At 36.2% G+C, this 21,800-nt stretch overlaps 2 protein-coding genes across 3 annotated transcripts in view; one reads left to right on the top strand and one right to left on the bottom strand.

The window, feature by feature from the left end:
• The window catches only part of LOC132555675 (Fanconi anemia group J protein homolog), a 37,878-nt gene extending 28,261 nt beyond the window's left edge, over window positions 1–9,617 (top strand). The window contains exons 25-33 of the mRNA XM_060220029.1: window positions 748–783; window positions 1,229–1,356; window positions 2,093–2,160; window positions 2,864–2,975; window positions 5,128–6,484; window positions 6,677–6,740; window positions 7,241–7,366; window positions 8,492–8,655; window positions 9,403–9,617. Coding sequence (XP_060076012.1) covers window positions 748–783; window positions 1,229–1,356; window positions 2,093–2,160; window positions 2,864–2,975; window positions 5,128–6,484; window positions 6,677–6,740; window positions 7,241–7,366; window positions 8,492–8,655; window positions 9,403–9,444 — 2,097 coding nt within the window. The 3' untranslated portion in view covers window positions 9,445–9,617. The remainder of the gene's footprint in view (window positions 1–747; window positions 784–1,228; window positions 1,357–2,092; window positions 2,161–2,863; window positions 2,976–5,127; window positions 6,485–6,676; window positions 6,741–7,240; window positions 7,367–8,491; window positions 8,656–9,402) is intronic.
• Window positions 9,618–11,608: 1,991 nt separating this feature from the next.
• LOC132555694 (acyl-CoA dehydrogenase family member 10-like) overlaps window positions 11,609–21,800 on the bottom strand; it is a 35,998-nt gene continuing 25,806 nt past the window's right edge. Inside the window, exons 15-23 of one of the 2 annotated variants that reach the window (XM_060220053.1) lie at window positions 20,512–20,652; window positions 20,113–20,250; window positions 19,803–19,893; window positions 18,917–19,075; window positions 18,548–18,720; window positions 17,057–17,200; window positions 15,384–15,461; window positions 14,772–14,928; window positions 12,657–12,743 (exon numbers count right to left, since the gene is read on the bottom strand). In XM_060220053.1, the coding sequence (XP_060076036.1) occupies window positions 14,785–14,928; window positions 15,384–15,461; window positions 17,057–17,200; window positions 18,548–18,720; window positions 18,917–19,075; window positions 19,803–19,893; window positions 20,113–20,250; window positions 20,512–20,652 (1,068 nt within the window). In that variant the 3' untranslated portion in view covers window positions 12,657–12,743; window positions 14,772–14,784. Of the gene's footprint in view, window positions 12,744–14,771; window positions 14,929–15,383; window positions 15,462–17,056; window positions 17,201–18,547; window positions 18,721–18,916; window positions 19,076–19,802; window positions 19,894–20,112; window positions 20,251–20,511; window positions 20,653–21,800 lie in introns of both variants that reach the window. The other variant, XM_060220052.1, reaches the window with a different exon arrangement.

Raw genomic sequence — 21,800 nt, 5'->3', positions numbered from 1 at the left:
CACTCTGTCAAACCAAATGAACAAAATCGGCCCGGATAAAGATTTAGATAAATATTGGTTACTGTTAAGGTGACATATGAGAATCTCAAATTTGCTGTTGTGAGTCTCACAAGCAAAAATTTCCTCAGCTGATATCTCCTCAAAAACGGCTTGTATAAAATTTTCTCAAGGAACAGGATGAAGTCATCGGAGAGGATGTCATGAAATTCCTTGTGGAATTTTCATACAAGATATTTTCAAGGAGATATTTTCAAGGAGATATTTTCAAGGAGATATTAGCTGAGAAAAATCTCGACTTGAGGAAATCTCAAGTTGAGATGTTTTATACAAGTGGGGTCTGATTCATATAGTGCTTTCTAGCATGCCAAACTTAACATACTTATAGATGAATAAAATTTTGGTCTGTCACCAAGTAACAGTCAAAAACTTGAGGAATGTACTGGCAACAGCCATTGCAAGAATTTTGACAGAGAAATAATTATACCAACACTTTCTCTCACTTGACTACATGCCATATGTTTATTCATCAAATTATGAATTCCATATCATTTAATTTGGCAGATTTTCAGCATTAATATCTTACCTAGCCTACAATTTTTTTTATTTTTTTGCCATAATTGCAGTGAAAGTTACCCAATCAATAAGTTAAATCACAGGAGAGATTTGTATCTGAATGTTTATTGTAAATGTTTGTTTTATTTATATGACATTGATGTGACTTTTATGTCCTAATATCTGCTTTTTCAGGTCGGGATACCTTTCCCAAATATAAAAGATGTTCAGGTAGTGTACACTTTGTATTTCGTTAATGTTAAGTCAACTGTTAATGAATATCTTATTTCTTAATGTTGTTTATTTAATGTGTTGATTTACATAGTCATCAAATAGATAAAACAATTTTCTGGATATAAGCCAGAAATGTATGTATGTGTAAGGCCACACACAAACAAATAACATGATACATGTCAGTTGGATCATATTTTCTGAGAAAGATGAAAAATGCTGAGAAATCTTGATTTTACAAAAGCTTAATATCTAACCATGGTAATCACCACAAATAGGGTCTCTGCTCCCAGCAGTAAATGTTGTTTGGTAGAATAAAACTAAACCCAGATTTACTTTTTGTTTGGCTAAGACTTATTTTGATTCTACTTAAAAATTGTCTTGATTATTATGATGTCATCTTCAGTCTTCATTTTACAACAATCTGTTGATTTTCCTGTTTTAGGTGAAGTTAAAGAAAGAGTATAATGACATGCATAAGAACACACGAGGATTGTTGTCAGGAGGAGAATGGTATGAGATCCAAGCTTTCAGGGCACTGAACCAAGCCCTCGGTCGCTGTATCAGACACAGGTAAGTTAGACTCTGGGCTGCAGTAACAGGCATAGGTAAGTCAGATCCTGCAGGGGGTGGTTATATCAAACATACATAAGTTAGACATTGGTTCGCATTTACAGACACAGGTAAGTGAGACCATGGGTCACTGTAAAAGACACAGAAAAGATATACCCTGGGTCACTATGCAAGGCCCAATTAAGACCCTGAGTCACAGTTTCAGACATAGGAAAGACCACTATCAAACACAGGTAAGTCAGAGCCTAGGTCACAGTCAGACACAGGTAAGTCACACCCTAGGTCACTGTCAGACACAGGTAAGACCGAGTCTGGGTCACTGTCAGACACAGGTAAGACAGAGCCTGGGTCACTGTAACAGACACAGGTAAGTCAGAGCCTAGGTCACTGTCAGACACAGGTAAGACAGAGCCTGGGTCACTGTCAGACACAGGTAAGATTTCCAGAGGTACTATATATCAGACACAGGTGAAATTAAGTGCCTGGGTCACTGTCAGACACAGGTAAGAGACACAGGAAAGACAGAGCTTAGGTCACTGTCAGACACAGGTAAGACAGGTGGTCTTACAAAATTAAGTGTTAAAACAATTTCCAGTACATATATCCATGAAATTATATTTATTTTTTGAGATCCACCAAATTGATGTTCCACGAAAATATGATTTGACATTTAGTAACTGGAAATACCTTTTTTGGATTTGCTTACTCACCATAACTGTTGCTCTGTGTTGTATAGGAAGGACTGGGGAGCACTTATCTTGGCAGACGAGCGATTTGTAAGAGACAGTCCCAGGTATTGTAAAGGTGAGATTCCATCGTTGGGAGGTGGTTTTATTACAGCAGTGGACTTTTATAGTGTTGGTGTTTTATGATGCTGCCAAAGAATGTCACTTAATATTGAAAGGAGGTCAATTACTATCAACAACAGCTGTTGAATACTCTATCATAATAATATTTTGGAAAAAAATACAATGCACAATACACATTTAAGTTGAAAAAAAAATGGATGCTGGTGTTTTTTCAAGTGTAGTATTGAAATGAGTACATTTTACTTTGTAAAACCATATTTTTACATACTCTTTTGATGGGGTTGAGGGCCATATGCATTTAAAGTGTTTAAACTATTTGCATCGGTCATGTCATATTCATTCAAGAATCAGTGTCATTTCTTGAGAACCTCACAACAGAGATGATTCATATTAACCCCACACTAACATAACAGTAAGTTTTACACCTAATCATATTGTGATGGTCAGCAGTCCAGATTAGATGGTCAGTCGCTATTTTCAACATCTTCTTCACACAATAACACAAATAGTATGCGTGGAACTGTGTGCATTCATATCTTACAGAGATTTTCTAGTTTCTGCAACTTTTTAATTAATATTTGATAAACAGCAATTGTTTCACTAAAATATTCAAACAACAAACCCAGGAGACTTGACAGCTGATTGCTGTTGACCACAGTATTCCATATAACTAAGAAGGCAGCCTTTATTTTGTCCAGGTCTCTCTAAGTGGATGAGAAACAAGGTGCGACCATACCAGGGATTCTACACTGCAATGGATTCCCTCACCACCTTTACGGAGACCTGCATCAAAGACATGCCTAAAGTGGAGTGAGTTGAATAATACAGGTGTACTAATAGACCATGTTGTAGTAACTTAGTAAACAATAGTTTCTCCTATTGACAGATCTCCTTCACATTTGCACAGCTTTATGATCATATCAGGTATTTGTGCGTTCTGAAGCAGAAAGGTGTTGTTTTAAATACAAACTATAGATTTTTTCTTCTGACATGAATTTCAGCATTCACTTTTTAAGACACTGTGCAATTTGTAGCCATAAACAGTACATGTCGGCTGTCACCTTGCTAGACTGTTTATAGCCTGGACCAAATTTTACACCACAAAGAGACCCAATAACACACATATAACTCCGCAGAAAGGATGTAAAATGTTTTTGGAAATAAATTCAGGAAGTAGTTGATGCAGTTATTTTATAAATACAAGTATATAAGATAAAAAAGTAAACACGAAATGTTATAAGATATCGTGTTTTAAATGACAACTTGGAATTATCTCATGCAGATATTACTATGCTTCTTTCCTGTTTGAAAGAAATATCGTCAACACTGTATGAAGTTTTGTAGTTTCTTATACACTAGTTACTTTGCAATAAGTTCTTAATTCCAAGACATAACTAAAAAGATGTTAAAATATTTTGGATATTTGAAAGGGTAACTGATTTTCAAAATTTTAGTTTCATTTTCAATAGGCCGCCCAGCACTGACTTCTGAGATCAGGTTTCTAACATGACTTATCAAATAGACAGTGAGAATACTTTTCATTTTAGAAAAATTATATATAGGATAACAATGAATTGATTGAAAAGATTGTGAAAACTTTAATGTGAAACAACACTGTCTAAACCACGGACGAGAAAACAATCGAGAGAGTGAAAGATATATTACTCTACATAGATGCAAACAAAGAAGTATTGATTACATCATTGAATTGCGTTAATTAAAATTAGTAATTATTTTGATATTGGGAACTGATCTGAAAACGTGTTACTGTTTTGTCAATGGTTATATAGCCCTAATTATAAATTTACAGCCTAGAACGAAGAGCATGTTTAAACACTTGGACAGCTAATAGGGCTAATATGATTTTTTCTTATATCATGTTATATCTGCCTTGTAAATAGAGTATATTCTACACATTCTTGTGATAATTTCATATATGTACAGTCAAGAACAAGGCTTTATCAACTCATTTCCTGTTGAAATGAAACCTAATGTGCAATCGTTGATTGTATCTGAAAAATGAAGGCGTGATTGGTTGATATTTTGACTCATGTCACGGATTTTGATGCATTAATGAATATGTACAGATGTAATTGGAGAAGTCATGAAAAACACAGCTGCTAGCTACTGGGGCTTGAATTAAGTCTATAACTGGTATTCTTATTTCTGGTTTACACCTCCGCCAATACTAATGATTCTGGTAGACTATAGTGATGCTTTGGTCTGTAGCCAGACACTCTACCTCTAGACTAAAGAGAAATCCCTATTAGCTAAGACTAGAGAGGTGACCATGTCTGCCCTCAACCTCTACAACCTCTGGTATCAGTAGGACTCATCAGTATAAAATATAAACTTTGTATTTCAGAAATAATAATGTGCAGTACTAAAACAAGCTATGAACTGATGAAATGTTATTGGTTACATTTGTGTAAGATAATTTAAAAGAATAAAAAAAACCAGTTAATTTGATAAACAAGCAAGTAACTGATTGGTTCCTAGCCAGTTATAATAACTGATCATCGATGTCGAAATCTCAGCCCAGCTCCATGAACACAAGAATCCTTGAGTAGTCTGTAACGATGCACTATACTGCAAAAGGTGCAGATTTCAGAGTTACACTTTACCGAACATGATCAGTTATTACCTCTCCAATCACACTCATCCATCATATGAAGATCTTATGACTATATGTCTTGAACCTTCATTTAATATGTAAATAACCATTGAGACCAATCTCCCAAGTCTATATACCATTCCATATTGATATATCAGTTCCTTTAGTTCATTATACACCATACACTATGAGTGTCCTTGACACTTTATGATTTTTTTTTGTTTTAAAATATTTCATTAGTTTTTGTTGTCAGTGTTTTTTCTTGAAAATTTTGTCATCTCTATGAGTTGCAAGATGCCTTGTGTATGATTTTGTCACTTAAAATTGACAGTATCTTTACCTTTTCAGTCCAAATATGTCCTTCATACCAGGGACACCGGTCACTCCTGGTCATCCTTCTGATGTGTCCCAGATCATTATGTCCCCAGTGACCTCCACACCCATATCAAAACCAATTGTTAAGCCAAAGAAGAACTTTTCAATTTTTACACCAATCAAATCAGGCAAAGGAGCTGCCCACCAATCCAATCAAAGCTTACAAAGCACCAATCAAGAGCAATATAAGTTGCTTTCACCAACTGAAGTCAAAGGTGATGCAACACTTAGGAAGGCTTCAGAGAGTCAGCAAGTCATAAAGGCCCCAGGTAAGGGTCAAAGTTCAACAACTGTCGCACCTACAGTTGCCATGCAAGGCTCTGTACTGGGACCAGCTTATGAACAAATTCTCAAATTATTAAATTCTAAATTGTTACCGCAAGATAAACCCTATTACGTCATGATGAATGAAGGCACTCCCACGCAACAGATGTTTCTCATCCAGCCTCCAGACAACCCTGATAATAAACAGGACTTATCAGATCAAAATGTAGGGACGATCATGTCAACACCAGTCACACCTCACAGAAGTGGTGATACGAAAAAACAAGCCTCGACCTTACCAATACAGACAGGCATGAAAAATATTCTTCCCAAACGACTTTCAGAAGTCCAGGGTAAAAGTCAGGTCTCTGAATCAGCAAAATTGTCTAATGTTAACTCAAATTCTGGAAGCTCAACAGTTGTTACATCCAATCACAATAGTTCTAGCTTCAATCAGTCTGGTGATAAAGTGTCTGACAAAAGTGAGAGTGAAATCAGTGGAAACAATGAAGATTCAAAAACTAAAAAATTCTTTCAGTTTTGTAAATTGCCAGGAAAGTCATTTGAAAGTGTGAAAAAATCTGAGCAATGTTCGAATATTTCTTCTGATCGACCAACAACTCCTGACATGTTTGATGCTGACACACTGGAGGATACAAAGAACAACAGTGTTCAGGCTGATGAGGACAAATCTATAAATAAATCTGTCAAAGACACTGTGAAATTAGACAAGACACAAGATAATGATGTGAAGATGAAATCTGTAGTGCGAAAGCCGATTTTTCGAAAAACGAAAGACATTGAATCTGAAGCAAAGCAGTGGAAAATCGAGGAGGATTCCAGTGACAATGACTTTCAGGTGAAACGGAGGTCTGTGTCAGGAAATAGTGACTTGGATTGTCAGGTTAATAGGTGTAAGGAGGAGGAGGAAGAGGAGGAGAAACCACTTAAGATCAGGAGACGAGGTACAAAACGCAAAAATCATAACCGACCCAACACTATTTACAGTAAACGCTCCAAAGGAGTCAACTTCCTCGACAGTACGGACAGCTCTAAAGAAAACAAAGTAAGAAGACTCCTCACACAATATTAAACTATAAAATCCTGTTATAGTGAAGTTTTAATGTCTCTGTTACAGATCAATGAAAGCTGAGAACATGTTCAGGGTAATTACAGTGTAATTCTTACAGTATTAGTTACACAATGTCAATGTTGGAGACCTTTTCCTCATCCATTGATGATATTCTTGCTGTTTCAGCCTTCTGATCACACCAGTTTGTCATGTGCCAAGTGTGGAACAGACCTCATTCCAAACCTCCAAGGTTGGTGATGTCCAAGGCCTTTTTTATCATTTACCACATATAACACAACCCTTGTCAAGGGACAGATGGCATTTATATACACATTAGATATAATTATGGAAGGAACCTAGCATATGTATATAGGATTGTGAATAACATTTAATGTCAACATCAATGTGATCAAATGTCCATTATTTTATAAAATGAGAATTTTTTTGTCATCAAATGAATTTTCCACAATATTTATTGAAAGCGTTCTTCAAAAATTTATAGACATTGAAAATTAAGTTTGTATCTGTTGAATGAACCTCCTTCTGTACCAGTAAGAATTGATGTCTGTAAATTTTTGTCTTCATCAGCATTATCTTGGAAATCTGAAAATCACTCGGACTCAATTTATCCATTTCATAAAGGATTGATTGGAGTAACAATTCTTTCCTGTAGTATTTACTGGGGGAACTAATGTCACTGATACATTTCTTCATTTTTACATAAACCATAGTATTTGGTATCTTTGACAGATTATGAGAAGAGATGGCAAACTCCTTCCTTCCTCAAAAATGTGTCACATCAGAAGAATGTAGAATATATCTACACTATGGTTACCAAACCTGACCAGTTTTCACCTGTGGAGGTCAATGTAGCAGGTTAATATGAAGCATTATTTACATCTTATGTCTTATCATACTGCATGTTTGGGAATATCTTGGAATACATAATTGATATCCACTAGAAAAAATGCCTTTCGCAACTAACTATTGGTAATAGATCTTAAAAATTATCAATTTTTATGATCCAAAGTCGCTTTCAAGTAAGGGGTTGAAACAGTTGGACTGACTGAACCTGCAAGAGAATTGTCAGGTACAGATTGGAACCGAGGCTGGGCAGCCGAATACTGAAGAATTTCAGCATAAGCAGGGTAGATGGATGCATATATATAAGGAAAAGGGTAGATGGATGCATATATATAAGGAAAAGGGTAGATGGATGCATATATATAAGGAAAAGGGTAGATGGATGCATATATATAAGGAAAAGGGTAGATGGATGCATATATATAAGGAAAAGGGTAGATGGATGCATATATATAAGGAAAAGGGTAGATGGATGCATATATATAAGGAAAAGGGTAGATGGATGCATATATATAAGGAAAAGGGTAGATGGATGCATATATATAAGGAAAAGGGTAGATGGATGCATATATATAAGGAAAAGGGTAGATGGATGCATATATATAAGGAAAAGGGTAGATGGATGCATATATATAAGGAAAAGGGTAGATGGATGCATATATATAAGGAAAAGGGTAGATGGATGCATATATATAAGGAAAAGGGTAGATGGATGCATATATATAAGGAAAAGGGTAGATGGATGCATATATATAAGGAAATGTTACGCTTTTAAGTTGAAGTTGGGTGATATTTAATTTTGTTTGATTGTTTTGTGTTTTACAGGAAATTCCAAAAACATTTCATTTTGACCTTTACATATGTAATTTCCAACCTCGCGTACAAGTGTGCTTTTTTATCATGGAATAATGACGACCTGCCAGAATTGTTCCCACCGAGTTACGCCAAATCTCATGTCAACGATGATCCTAGAAGATTACGATTCATTTGTTACAGTTGCAATTAAAAACCTAACCATCAAGTAGATATAAATTGACTGATCAGAACAGCACAACAGTATGATATAACAGTTACCTGTAATCAGGAAAGGTATTTCAGAACAAAGCCAGGAAATACATGTATTATTGTCCTATGTAGGTGTCACAGTGAATTCCACCTGGTCGGGCGAGACAGGATGCTGTGTACAATTCCTACGCTGCCAGGGCTGCTGTAGAAGAACAAACAGAAGTGAAAATGTGGAAATAATTGGTGCCCGTGTTGTCTGTATATCCCAGGACAACAAATTGTACAGTGTAGGACAGGTATTGTAAAAAAACACCTGTAAAAATTTCTCAAATGTATTGTATTCCATGGCACAGATAGATGCTTTTGCTCTTTCTAAGCTCGCAGATTCTACATGTTATGTATTTATTTCATATTAAAAATTATCCCTTGTGCAGATTTGTCATCAAAAATGTAAGAATGACTTTGGCACAAACCGAACTTCAAGGACATTAAGTGAAATACTTGCTGGTCATCAGTGATTGTAGATCTATCACTAACAGCTAGCGGTCATTATGGCTCTTTGTTCAGATTCTCCTGTAGATACTTAATTTGGAATGAGGACGAGTTTTGTTCATATTAATATTTTATGCAATAAAAGTATGTGTTAAAATTTGTTCTCTGCCATGTCCATACCTCATTATGGAATGAATTGGAATGCATGTAATGTTCAACTTACCTTGATTGATGGGCAAACCAATTAAAGAAAATAAATATGACTATACACACTGAAGATAATTCAGTATTAATAACAGCTGTACCTGTTTTATCAAAACTTATTTCATTTCTGTGTTCCAACAGATTGTTTGGACATGTTTGAGCTTGTTTATTGATAAATTGCTCTCAATGAAACTATTTATATATGACAGAATTGGAAATTATAAGAAATTTCCATAAGAACAAAACTAGAAAATAGATATTCACAGTATGTTAATTTATAAGTTAATTAATTAGTGATAATTCATAGTCACTACAACAACTGGTCACGTGTTATTTTGTTGTTTCAGACATGGCTACTCTCAGCAGAGATAAAGATCAAGGCAGGATGAAAGGCAGCTACATGTTCATGTTTTCTGAAGATACATTAATTTTATCAACAGAGAAAAATATTACAGTTGAAAGTTAGACTGAAGGGAAAATATTCCCTTGATGTAGCAGATGTAATGAAATATCTCTGACAAGGACTTGTTAATGCATGCTTACTGATAATTTTCATCTGAAACTATCACAATGACAAAAATTACAGTTGTCTGTATAATTGTTTTAATTGTACATTTGTGTACATGCAGAGATGAAATAAAAGCGACTAGTGCTAAATTAAAGTTGTGTAATACTTTAATTTTTTTAAAAAAAATTGATGTGTTAAAATAAATCAGTCCACATAGAATTAAGCTTTCACAAGATACAGAAAAAAGAAAATGTAAGTTTTCTCAAATTGCTAAAATTTCTACCAGCTAATGAAATACAAAGTACACAGAGGACAATTTATTTTGATATCTATGAATGTCAACACTGTTCTGGTTCTTTTTGTGGACTTACCTCTGTTTCCAAAAAATTATGGTACATCATGCAAAATATCAATCTGAAGGTTTGGAAGAACTTCAGAATAGGGGATTATAACATGAACTGTGTGTAGATTATATTTATACAGTTCTATCCCGGATAAATTCTTCTGTTTGGTCATTTGTGTTCAGGGGGAAAAAAAACATCAGTGTGTGCAACTTTAAAAAATATATTAACCCCTATGAAGTATCCTATCTCTGGCTCATATTTTCAAAGTCTACCATGTTTGCTTCAACTTTTTTGGTTCCTTTCCATCTTTTAGCCCACCATCATCTGATGGTGATATATTCAATTTGCCTTATGTCCATGGTACATCTATCCGTACCACTATTTCTAGAGAAGTACTGGATTGATCTCTCTAAAATTTCATATGTAGGTTCCCCTTAGATCCTAGTTGTTCCCAGTTGATTTTGGGTCTGATCAGAAAAAAGAAATGGCCCCAACAGGTGGCCATCTTGGATTTTGACTTTGAAAGTTTATTGCCATTTCTGGAGAAGTACTGTATGGATCTTTCTTAAATTTCATATGTAGGTCTCTAGTTATGCCTGTTTGAGATTTCTGATCAGAAAAAAAAAGGGTCAACAGGTGGCCATCTTTGATTTTAACTCTGAAAGTTTATCAATATTTTTGGAGAACTATAAGGTAAATTTTTCTAAAGTTTCCTGTGTATGTTTTCCTTGATCCCTAGTTGTGCCTGATTAAGTTTGGTACTGATTAGAAAAAGAAATTGCCTACAGGTCGCCATGCTGGATTTTGACATCGAAAGTTTGTAATTATTTCTTTAGAAAACTTAATTGCATCACATAGTCAATATGACGTAGTATTTTGATCGCTATGCGACTACATGTATCTCCCAAATATGTGACCATTTCCTTGGCATGACAACACCCTTCTTAACATTGAACCCTGTTTTACTCTGCCCTGCAAATTAACTGCATATTGTCATGATTCCAAGGCATGTGGCTTTTAAGGAACTGTCAGTTGACATCTGTATATGATGAAATATCAACAATATCCTAGCTAGGCAACCCTGTTCAAATTTCATGGTCATAGTTCTTTCATTTGTTAAGTAGGTACCCACAATTCAGATAAAAAAAACTTTAAGAGTTGAGAGCAATATAATTAGGTCAGATGTCTCTAGTTACAGGTACTTGAGGCCCTAGTAGCGGGCACTTTGGGAGCCTGGTGAGCTGATATCATCCAGTGTCTGAATTTTCATTTAAATTAATTCTTAAAAAAGAACAAAAGAAGATGTATCATTTGCTCACCAGGCCGTTTTGCAGGTGTTTCAAACTTTTCCTTAAAACAACTTCTTTTCAATAAGTATGTGGTCACGATTTATCATATTTGTCTGATAGGTTTCTGGGATGAAGCCTATTAAAGTTTGCAGAAAGAAATGACAACCCATGATCAAGGTCAGAGGTGTCAAATGTGTTCGAATGTTTCAACATCTCTTCAAACCCAGTTGCACAGGCTCATGATGCTTGACAAAATTTTTTTCTGGATGTTGTTTGTCAGGTAAGTTACACTTCAAGATGAACAAAAAGTGTTGTAGAGCATTGAAATATCCTACCAAAAACTACGCAGTTTCCACACATTCAAGCAATAACAGAACACAATATATATTCCTTTCTATATCAAATTTATTGCTTCTGTTTCATATAAAAAATATATCTGCTTACTGTAGCATAATATTGTAAATGACTTTCTAGCATAATTTTTTAAGTATAAAAAAAACATATTTTCAAGAAATTTACTAAATAATATTTCAAACAAGATTTATTCATTAAGTAACTTAAATTAGCCATAGTATTCATTCATAAGTAAGAATGGCACAGCAACTGGCAAGTTCCACAGTTACTATAGCAATAGAAACCATAATCATTTAAAGGACATTGAGAAGATTTTATACTTGATTCTGACCTACCGAGTTAGTCTGTACTTCACCCCTTTCCTCCCCTAACAGGCACTTACCATTAACTTCAGAATCAAATGCTCCCTTATATTCTGTATATACTACACTGTGTAGTCAATACACAACATTTCAAATCACTTCAATTCCACATTAATTTCTAGTACAATATACAATCATCATGTTGCCATGAGCAAATGTCAGTAAATTATCAGAAAAAGAATGAACAATATATATCACAGTGGATTAGAAAAAAAAATCACTGCTTACATATGCCAGGGAAACTTTCACAGTAGTTTAACTTTCGCACTTCTGTCAATAGGTTAAATCAAAATGGATGTCTACTTAACAATGTGAAATATAAAATGTATCTTTATGTATTTAAGGACAAATTTGCCAGAAATGAATATTCAATACTATATATGAAGGCAAAAAATCCTGAACGAATGTGTCTTCATTGACAGGATCTGAAACTAATTGAATCGTCAATTTTTTTCACAGCGAAATAATCAAATCAAATCAATATGAAATATCACCACCACAATCACAGCTTTACTTGCATGAATACAGAATCTTTTCTCTACAACATTACTGTTTATGATCGAAACACGTACATGATAACTCCTGTGTATTTCTGTTATTGATAAAAGACACATTTACAAATCTATTTTTTTTTAAGAGACTCCAGCTATTGTCATCTGGTTTTCTGCTGTGCATTTACAGCTTGTTGGCCTTGCTGGCTCGTCTGTATTCTAATCCTGCCACTGCACGCCTGTGAACTTCATCGGGTCCGTCAGCCAAACGTAATGTACGTGCATGTGCGTACATAGAAGCTAAGGGGAAGTCATTGCTTAGTCCAGCACCACCATGTACCTGTACAACAGTTAACAGAGTTAGATAAATACCAAACCACAATCAGCAATTTTATTAAATACAGGTTTATATGCATTTTTAGTTAAGTAGTCTCTCTTCCTGGTAAAAAATACTTTTTCTTCTAAACAGGTAACTTGGTAGAATTTGGCATTCTTTACTGCAACTACCTTAGCAGAGTTCTAAAACTCTGTATTTATACAGCAACTTAGCAATAGTGAAATTCTGTACTTGTAAGAAGAGACAATTAAGGGACATATAAACAAACCATCGGAGACAATGAAAAAAAATATAAATTTTCTTCAACAGTACTGATGTATTTCAAGGTATGATATTTCTGGAAAAGGAAGTCACAATTTTGTTTATTGTTAATCTCACAACATATGTACAGAAAATTTTGAAATTATCCTTATTTATCCTATGCAGTTCATTATGATGTAGGTCACATTTCAGTTTTCTAGGAAAGTTATGAAGCATTTTGATGCAACATATTCATCTCATTTAGCTCATGATAACAAGAATTTTATAAGTAGTTGTTTAAATACAAACCTCAATAAGAGACCTGTAATAATTTATGACTACAGAGAAAGAACGACACCGCTGAAACACCAATTCTACTTTCTCTCAGGGTTAATGGTTTTAAAAAAGCAATATCTCCTCACTGCAGTAGATAATCTTAATAGGCACAGGTTAAAGTATTGATACAGAAATAAATTAATGTGATGACACACACAAATCAAAATGTTCACACCGGAGTGAATGTGTTCACACAGAAGTAAGTGTTCACACAGAAGTAAAAGTGTTCACACAGGAGTGAATGTGTTCACACAGAAGTAAATGTGTTCACACAGGAGTGAAAGTGTTCACACAGAAGTAAATGTGTTCACACAGGAGTGAAAGTGTTCACACAGAAGTAAATGTGTTCACACCGGAGTGAAAGTGTTCACACACAAAATAAAATGTTCACACAGAAGTAAAAGTGTTCACACAGGAGTGAATGTGTTCACACAGAAGTAAATGTGTTCACACAGGAGTGAATGTGTTCACACAGAAGTAAATGTGTTCACACAGGAGTGAATGTGTTCACACAGAAGTAAATGTGTTCACACAGGAGTGAATGTGTTCACACAGGAGGAATGTGTTCACACAGGAGTGAATGTGTTCACACAGAAGTAAATGTGTTCACACAGGAGTGAATGTGTTCACACAGAAGTAAATGTGTTCACACAGGAGTGAATGTGTTCACACAGGAGTGAATGTGTTCACACAGAAGTAAATGTGTTCACACAGAAGTAAATGTGTTCACACAGGAGTGAAAGTGTTCACACAGAAGTAAATGTGTTAACACCAAAAAAGAAGTGTTCACACTCAGTATAAGTGTTCACACCAAAATAAAAATATTCACAAAGAAATAGACTGAATTCCTCAGGTAATCTGATAGATGTTCCTAAGAATTTATGACGTACATAAATCAGAAAAGACTTTCTTAACATGTCAGCATTAGAGTATTGAGAATATGAAAGAAATCTAAGATACATTTTGAATAAGTTCCAGCAGAAATGAATACCTTGATACCATATATATCACACAGCTGTTCAAGTAATGTAAGTGAAGTAAGACCAAACCACCTTTTGAATTCCATGTTTACATCGATAAAGACACCAAATAATAAAAAAGAGAGAACTTAAAGGAGGCACAATAAACACCTGTCACACGTTAAAAACAAATATGTTATTGTATCAAAAGGAATACAAAATACAAAAATCGTAGTACTGAATGAAAATGCCCTGGGGTGAAAACAGTACTTGTTTTGATGATAAAGCACATTAAAATTTAATGAGATGGTTAACAGAAATTTGATATTACTGAATACCTGTAATGAGAATTCACACATGTAATCGGGTTTTATATATTGTTAAATTAGTAAAGGAGAGTGCAGAAAATTTTGGTGAATTAAACAGCTGGTAAAATGGCAGAAAGGGGATACACAAACAGACAGCCAGGCTAACAGGGTGAGGAACTGGTGCAGACCTGCAGTGTGGTATCATAGTTTTGATTTCTTGTATTCATATCTGGCCACTGCTCTCCTGTGGACTTCATCTGGTCCATCTGCCAGTCTCAGGATACGTGCCCAAGTATACATACTGGCTAAGGGTAGGGAGTCATCAAGACCTGCACCCCCGAATGACTGAAAGTGGCAACAAGGGAGGTAATCTAACGCCACATACAATATATGTATAAAAATATCATAAAATAATTCATAGAAGTTTGAAGAGGTCTTATATAACTAGAAAATATTTGTATTACATTACCTGACATAAAGAAAAGTTTGGCTTTCCTTTATTTTGTAAATGTTTGATATGACATAGATTTTGAACACATTGTTGGTATCCCATTTACACTATAACTATTTATACCCTGATAAATGCAATGAAAATACAGCTTAATCCTTATATAACCCTAATTCTCTGGTGGAATTTGTAAACTGAGGTAAATAAAAGTCAAATGAACGGGGACAGCTATGAATTTTTAATAGGATATGGTACATGTCTGATTAATAGATAAGCTTGGTGCAGGAAGGTTTAGGCAATGATGTTGATATAGAAGATCCTGTCACAGTCCTTACACTGTTAGACAACATACCTGTATGGCTCTGTCTATCACTTTCACTGCCATATTTGGTGCTGCAACCTTAATCATTGCTATATCTGGAGCTGCAACCTGTAACGCACAAATATTTGAATTAACAATCAAAGATCAATCAACATTTCAGTGAAGTCGTTTTTCATTTCAGTAGATTCAACAACTTTTCACTTTAAGTGTATTCAATGGGAAAATAAAACAAAAAAATATTCAGACTGCATTATGCTGTCACTGAAAGGAATAAATATTGTATGTACTTGGAGTCTAGAAGCTGATATTCTACATTTCAAATTAACAAATACATTTATCATACAAGAAATGAGAACTCTAGTGGAGTGGTGGAGGGGCGGAGTGGTGGAGGGGCGGAGAGGTGGAGTGGTGGAGGGGTGAAGAGGTGGAGTGGTGGAGGGGTGGAGTGGTGGAGGGGTGGAGGGGTTGAGGGGTGGAGAGGTGGAGTGGTGGTAGGGGTGGAGGGGTAGAGGTGTGAGTGGTGGTAGGGGTGGAGGAGTGGAGGTTAGAGTGGTGGAGGGGTTGAGGGGTGGAGGGACAGAGGGGTAGAGAGGTGGAGTGGTGGTAGGGGTAGAGGGGTTGAGTGGTAGAGGGGTGGAGTGGTGGAGGGGCGGAGTGGTGGAGGGGTAGAGAGGTGGAGTGGTGGTAGGGGTGGAGGGGTTGAGTGGTGGAGGGGCTGAGGGGTAGAGAGGTGGAGTGGTGGTAGGGTTGGAAGGGTAGAGGGGTTGAGTGGTGGAGGGGTGGAGTGGTGGAGGGGCGGAGGGGTGGAGGGACTTAATAATTTTTGTTATCTAAAAAGGGGTGGAGGGACACAGGGGTAGAGAGGTGGAGTGGTGGTAGGGGTGGAGGTGGAGTGGTTGAGGGGTGGAGAGGTGGAGTGGTGGAGTGGTTGAGGGGTGGAGTGGTGGAGAGGTTGAGGGATGGAGAGGTGGAGTGGTGGTAGGGGTGAAGGGGTTGAGTGGTGGAGGGGCGGAGTGGTGGAGGAGCTGAGGGGTAGAGAGGTGGAGGGGCGGAGTGGTGGAGGGGCTGAGGGGTATGGAGTGGTGGTAGGGTAATTTTGGAGGGGTGGAGTGGTAGGGACTAAGAATTTTTGCTGAATAGTGAGACACAGGGGTAGAGAGGTAGTTGGTACCAGGTACAAGAGGTGGACTGGATTAAATAGTGGTGGTAGGGGTGGAGGGGTTGACAACAGTGAGAGGTGGAGTGGTAGAGAGGTGGAGTGGTGGAGTGGTGGTAGGGTTGGAAGGGTAGAGGGGTTGAGTGGTGGAGGGGTGGAGTGGTGGAGGGGCGGAGGGGTGGAGGGACTTTGGATAGTGAGACTACAATATTACCAGATACAAGACACTGGATAAAATAACAGACAACACTGTGCATGTAAGATGATCTACTCTGTACCCTTTATATGCAGTTCTTTCTACAGAATTTTTTTGTTAATGTTACAATTTTTTTCTTAAGTTTGGTGTAAGTTTACATTATGAGTGTCAGCCAGATATAAAGCAAAGACAAAGGTTCTGGAACACCATATGTCCTGTACATTGTGTTTATTATTCTACTGTACTTACTATTTCACAACAATTGTATACTATTATGAGAATGCTGAAAGAAACTGTTGAAAATGACAAGCACTTCCTCATGAGCAAGACCTGCCATAGTAAATAACATACTTTGTTGCCAAAATTGTCCATGATATAAGCAGCTCTGAGTGTGAGCAGTCTAGCTTGTTCAATCTCAATCCTGGACTGGGCCACATCAGCTTGAATGGTACCCTGGGCTGCCAGTGGCTTACCAAAGGCCACACGGTCCATAGTCTATTACAAAAATGTAACCCAAAGTCACAATTAAATCATGAACAACTCAAATACCATAGTGTATAGGTCTTTTTTCTGCGTAATTAGTAACTTTGCTGCATGTTTTAACATTACATTACACATTAGCTACCTACAACAATGATTTCTCTATTTTATATATAAAAAACACAAGAGACTAAACAGGAATGCATTATCTCTCCTTGTATTCAAATCTTTTCAGAAATACATGAACATTTCACATCACTGGCATTCAAAGTCATGGTAACTGGTATTTAATTTCTAATTTTGCTTCAATCTGGTTTTCATGCTATAATGTTGATTTTTAAAAATGTTTATACATGAAAAAAATCCATCTCATTTTTAAATCCAATGATCCCAGAGGGATCTTGGTTCCCACCATTGTTTGATCTTTATATGCTCTTCGAAAGTTGGATCTTTTTTCTCTCTTTGAACATTTATTTGCAGAAATAGTGATGATAATCTTTACCTGCCAAATCCAAAATGGCCACCTGAAAGCCATTTTATTTCTTCAGATCAGTCTCAAAATCAAACAAGTACAAGGAGAGACCAAAGGGAACAAACGTATGACATTTGAGATATATTCATTCAGTACTTCTTCAGATATTGCAATAACAATCTTTACTAGCCAAACTCCAAAATGGCTGCCTGTCGGACATTTTGTTTTTCTGGACAGTTCAAAACTCAAACAGGCACAACTTGGGACCTAAAGGAACCTATACAAAAAAATTGAGAAAGATCCTATAGAGTAGTTCTCAAGAAATGGTGATAACAAACTTGCAAAGTCAAAATACAAGATGGTCGCCTGTCAGCCATTTTGTTTTTATGATCAAACCCAAAATCAAATGGGCACAACTAGGCACTAATGGAAACCAACATATGAAATTATGAAAAATCCATCCACTAGTTCTCAAGAAATAGCAATAACAACTTTTCAAAGTAAAAATCCAAGACTGCCGCCTTTCGGCCATTTTATTTTTCTATTACCTTTCAAAATAGTGATAACAAACTTTGTTGAAAGAATACTAGATGACTGCCTGTCAACCATTTTGTTTTTTTTATCAGTCCCAAAATCAAACAGGCACAACTAGGTACCAAGGGAAACCTACATATACAATTTGAGAAAGATCCACCCAGTACTTCTCAAGAAATAGTAATAACAAAAATTGCTTACGGAGGGAGAGACGACGGACCACAGAGCAATTTGAATAAAAAATGTGCAACGACATGCAAATGAAAACAATTTTCTACCTGTTTAACCTAGACCTCCATAACCTTGTGAATTACAATATTTACTAAAACCTAGAAATGTACTTTCTCAATACTTACACGTTTGACCATGAGATCCAGAGCCCTCTCTGCATTGCCTATAAGTCGCATACAGTGATGAATTCTGCCTGGACCCAAACGACCCTGAGCAATCTCAAACCCTCTGCCCTCTCCCAGCAGGATATTGGTCAAGGGTACTTTCACATTCTCAAAGATCACCTCTGCGTGCCCCGCTATTCAAACATCAAATGATACATGATACGAGCAGTGAAATATACATTGGTATTGCACTTATCATACATTTTATATGAAATTTAAATGTTATCTTCCATATTTAGAAGCAAAGTACTCCTGTCAGTCTCCATGATACTAAAAGGCAATTCCAAACAATAAAACTTGATTCATTAAAAAAGGCAATGAATAACCAACCTGGTTCATCCATAAATCCAAAGACAGTCAGTGGTCGAATAATTTTAACCCCAGGTGCATCCATTGGTACGAGGATCATACTCTGCTGTTTATGTTTGCTGGCTCCCTTGTCAGTCTTACCCATGAAGACACACAACTTACATTTAGGGTGGAGAGCACCTGTTAACATTAAAAGGATGATATAGGGAGGAAAAAGGCCTGATGGACCTGTACCACTGATGTGTTCATTAAATTGGACTTTCCCGAAAATATGTCATATGTGATATCCTTTGGCTTATGGACAGATTTGATCAGTTGGTTTGTATGACTTTCCCACAGTGGATCTAAATCATTACCACCTTGTTTTGATCATGGTCTCAAAATCTTATCACAGAATATTAAGGACAGGTAAATTATCATGACTGTTGACCACTTGGTCATTACAAAGTTTTAAAACATTTCAATACATTTCACTCATGCCACACAGAACAAACTTGATAGCTTTTTATCCCAACATACTACTGGCCATATTTAATTCTGAAACAAAGTTGTTGGAAGGAAAAATTGATACAGGGCAGATGGACAACAGATGTTGTGACAGAATAAGTTGACTAATGACCGTGGGATCACTGTAAGTTTGAAGGGAGAAAGGAAAGGTCACCTCCAAGTAACCAAGAAATTGTTGTTTCTTGTAAAAAAGGGCACCTGTGAACAAGTAATAAACCATTACAATGGAGACTGTGGACAGTTGTTGATATATAAGTATACGGTACAGACACATCAAAGAAAAAACAAGATTTCTATGACAAAAAAAATTGGTTATCATAATATTAATGAGATCATGGTCAATTCAATATGAAATATAAACATCTAAGCTTGATAGTAAAACATTGAAGTTTATACTCACCAGATGTCCACCATTTGTGACCGTTAATGAGGTAGTGGTCAGACTTTCTCTCTATGGACGCCTCTATGTTTGTCGCATCAGAAGAAGCCACCTGAAATAGGTTTACAATGTTTTCATATTGCTAGACTGATCAGGATCAGGATACAAACAATACCTTCTGGAGCAGAAATCTCAATAAAATCATCATAAAAAGTATCAGATTACTTATCTGAGTCCCTGTGATGCTGAAGCAGATTTAACCGTTCAGTTATTTACCTGAAATTCTGCCACAAGGCGGCAGGAGACTGGACTTCCCAGTTGGGTTATTTACCTGTGGTTCTGTCATGCCGAAGCAGGACCTGATTTCACCATTGAGGAGTGGAACCAGCCACTGTTGTTTCTGTTGCTCAGTACCATACTTTACCAGTGTCTCCATATTACCAGTGTCCGGTGCAGAACAGTTGAATGCCTGTAACAAATTAACATTTTTGTTGCTTTCTATTTTGAAATAAAACATGAAAATATTGATAATTGTTCACATTCAAACAAAAAAATAAAGAAACTGGAGTGCAGCAGGTAAATAGTAAAGATACAAATATCATTTTGTGGTGCAGTCTACCTTAAAATCAAATGAAAATTTGTTGTATTTTGATATGATAATTCAACTGTATTGTCAATGTTTACAGTTTAAAACACTACAATATTAACATCCTTGTGTGTGATCACTCACCTCAGATGCCCACGCACACTTGCCCATCTCCTCTGCCATAAAAGCATACTGAAGGTTGGTCAGTCCGGCCCCATACTTAATACCAGGGTCAGATTCTAATGGCATAAACAGGTTCCACAAACCTTGGGCCTTAGCTTTCGCCTGAAAAATTAAACACAAGAGGTTTGATATACATGGAATATAGTTTCGTTCCCATACCAAGTGTTGTGCTTCAGAATATTTTCTACTGTAAGATGTTCACATCCAAGGAACAAAGGAACAATAGTTATATCTAATGGTTTTACTATGGAATGAAATGTGTTCCATATACTTGAAATTAACATGTTAAAAAGAGTTGAACACTGTTTCCATGATATGTCCATCTTAATTTTTACCTAGAACAACAGTAGTGCATCCTTGTGGTTTAGAGTGTAAATACCAGTGCCAACATGAACGATAAGAAAGAATTTTAGAAACTGTGTTCTTGTCCAATCAGTTCAGACTTTACGATCTGCATCATCCAGAAAGGAGAAATGCTGAGTAAAGACGACTCCTGCTTTGATAGCGTATGTGATATCTCACTAAGGTCATTGATGCTTTCCTCTGATCTGTAAGGTAGCTGGGAAGTCAATATTTCTCTTTCATCAGTGCTGATTTCATTGTTAGGGTTAAGATCTTTCCCTATAAGATGATAAGAACAAATACATGAGGACCAAGGACACCACAGCTTGTGATAAAAGATGATTTGGTGTTTTGCGTGTTTGGGCGATATGGTCGAGTTTCGATTGAAACTCTTCATACTTAGTGTGCATTCTGAGTGGGAAGACTGACCATAAAATAGATCCTCTATGGATGATAGTGGGATGTTTTGCCATGTGTCATCATCAACGCCAGAGTTTTGAACTTCAGGTTGAGGCTTTCTTTTCTGATAATTCTTAAAACACTTAGAACACATACCAATCTCCTAATCATCAGTAAAGTTATCGCCATCTGTTTTTAAACACCAAACAACCAATTGTGCTGTGGGAAGTCATATTTCAAGCAGATTTCTTGGTTTTGATGTTTCTCCTAAATACAACTTTACAACCTGCACCCACACATCTACCTCTCATTTGAAAACAAACTGTATTAGGTATTTAAAGTCTCTGTCTTAGTAGAAAATGAAGGAAGTTATGTCGAAAGAATGACTGATGATATAGAGGTATATGGGGTATATAATATATTGTTGGAAGATTTGTATAGTAACTATTGGTAATAAAATATGTTGTATTTATTGTCCTGATAATAACTGACACTCATATGCATGCTAG

The sequence above is a fragment of the Ylistrum balloti genome, unplaced genomic scaffold (assembly GCF_031769215.1).
Source record: "Ylistrum balloti isolate Yb309-2 unplaced genomic scaffold, AGI_CSIRO_Ybal_v1 Utg370510, whole genome shotgun sequence".
NCBI lineage: Eukaryota > Metazoa > Mollusca > Bivalvia > Pectinida > Pectinidae > Ylistrum > Ylistrum balloti.
This window is presented reverse-complemented; position numbering and strand designations above follow the sequence as displayed.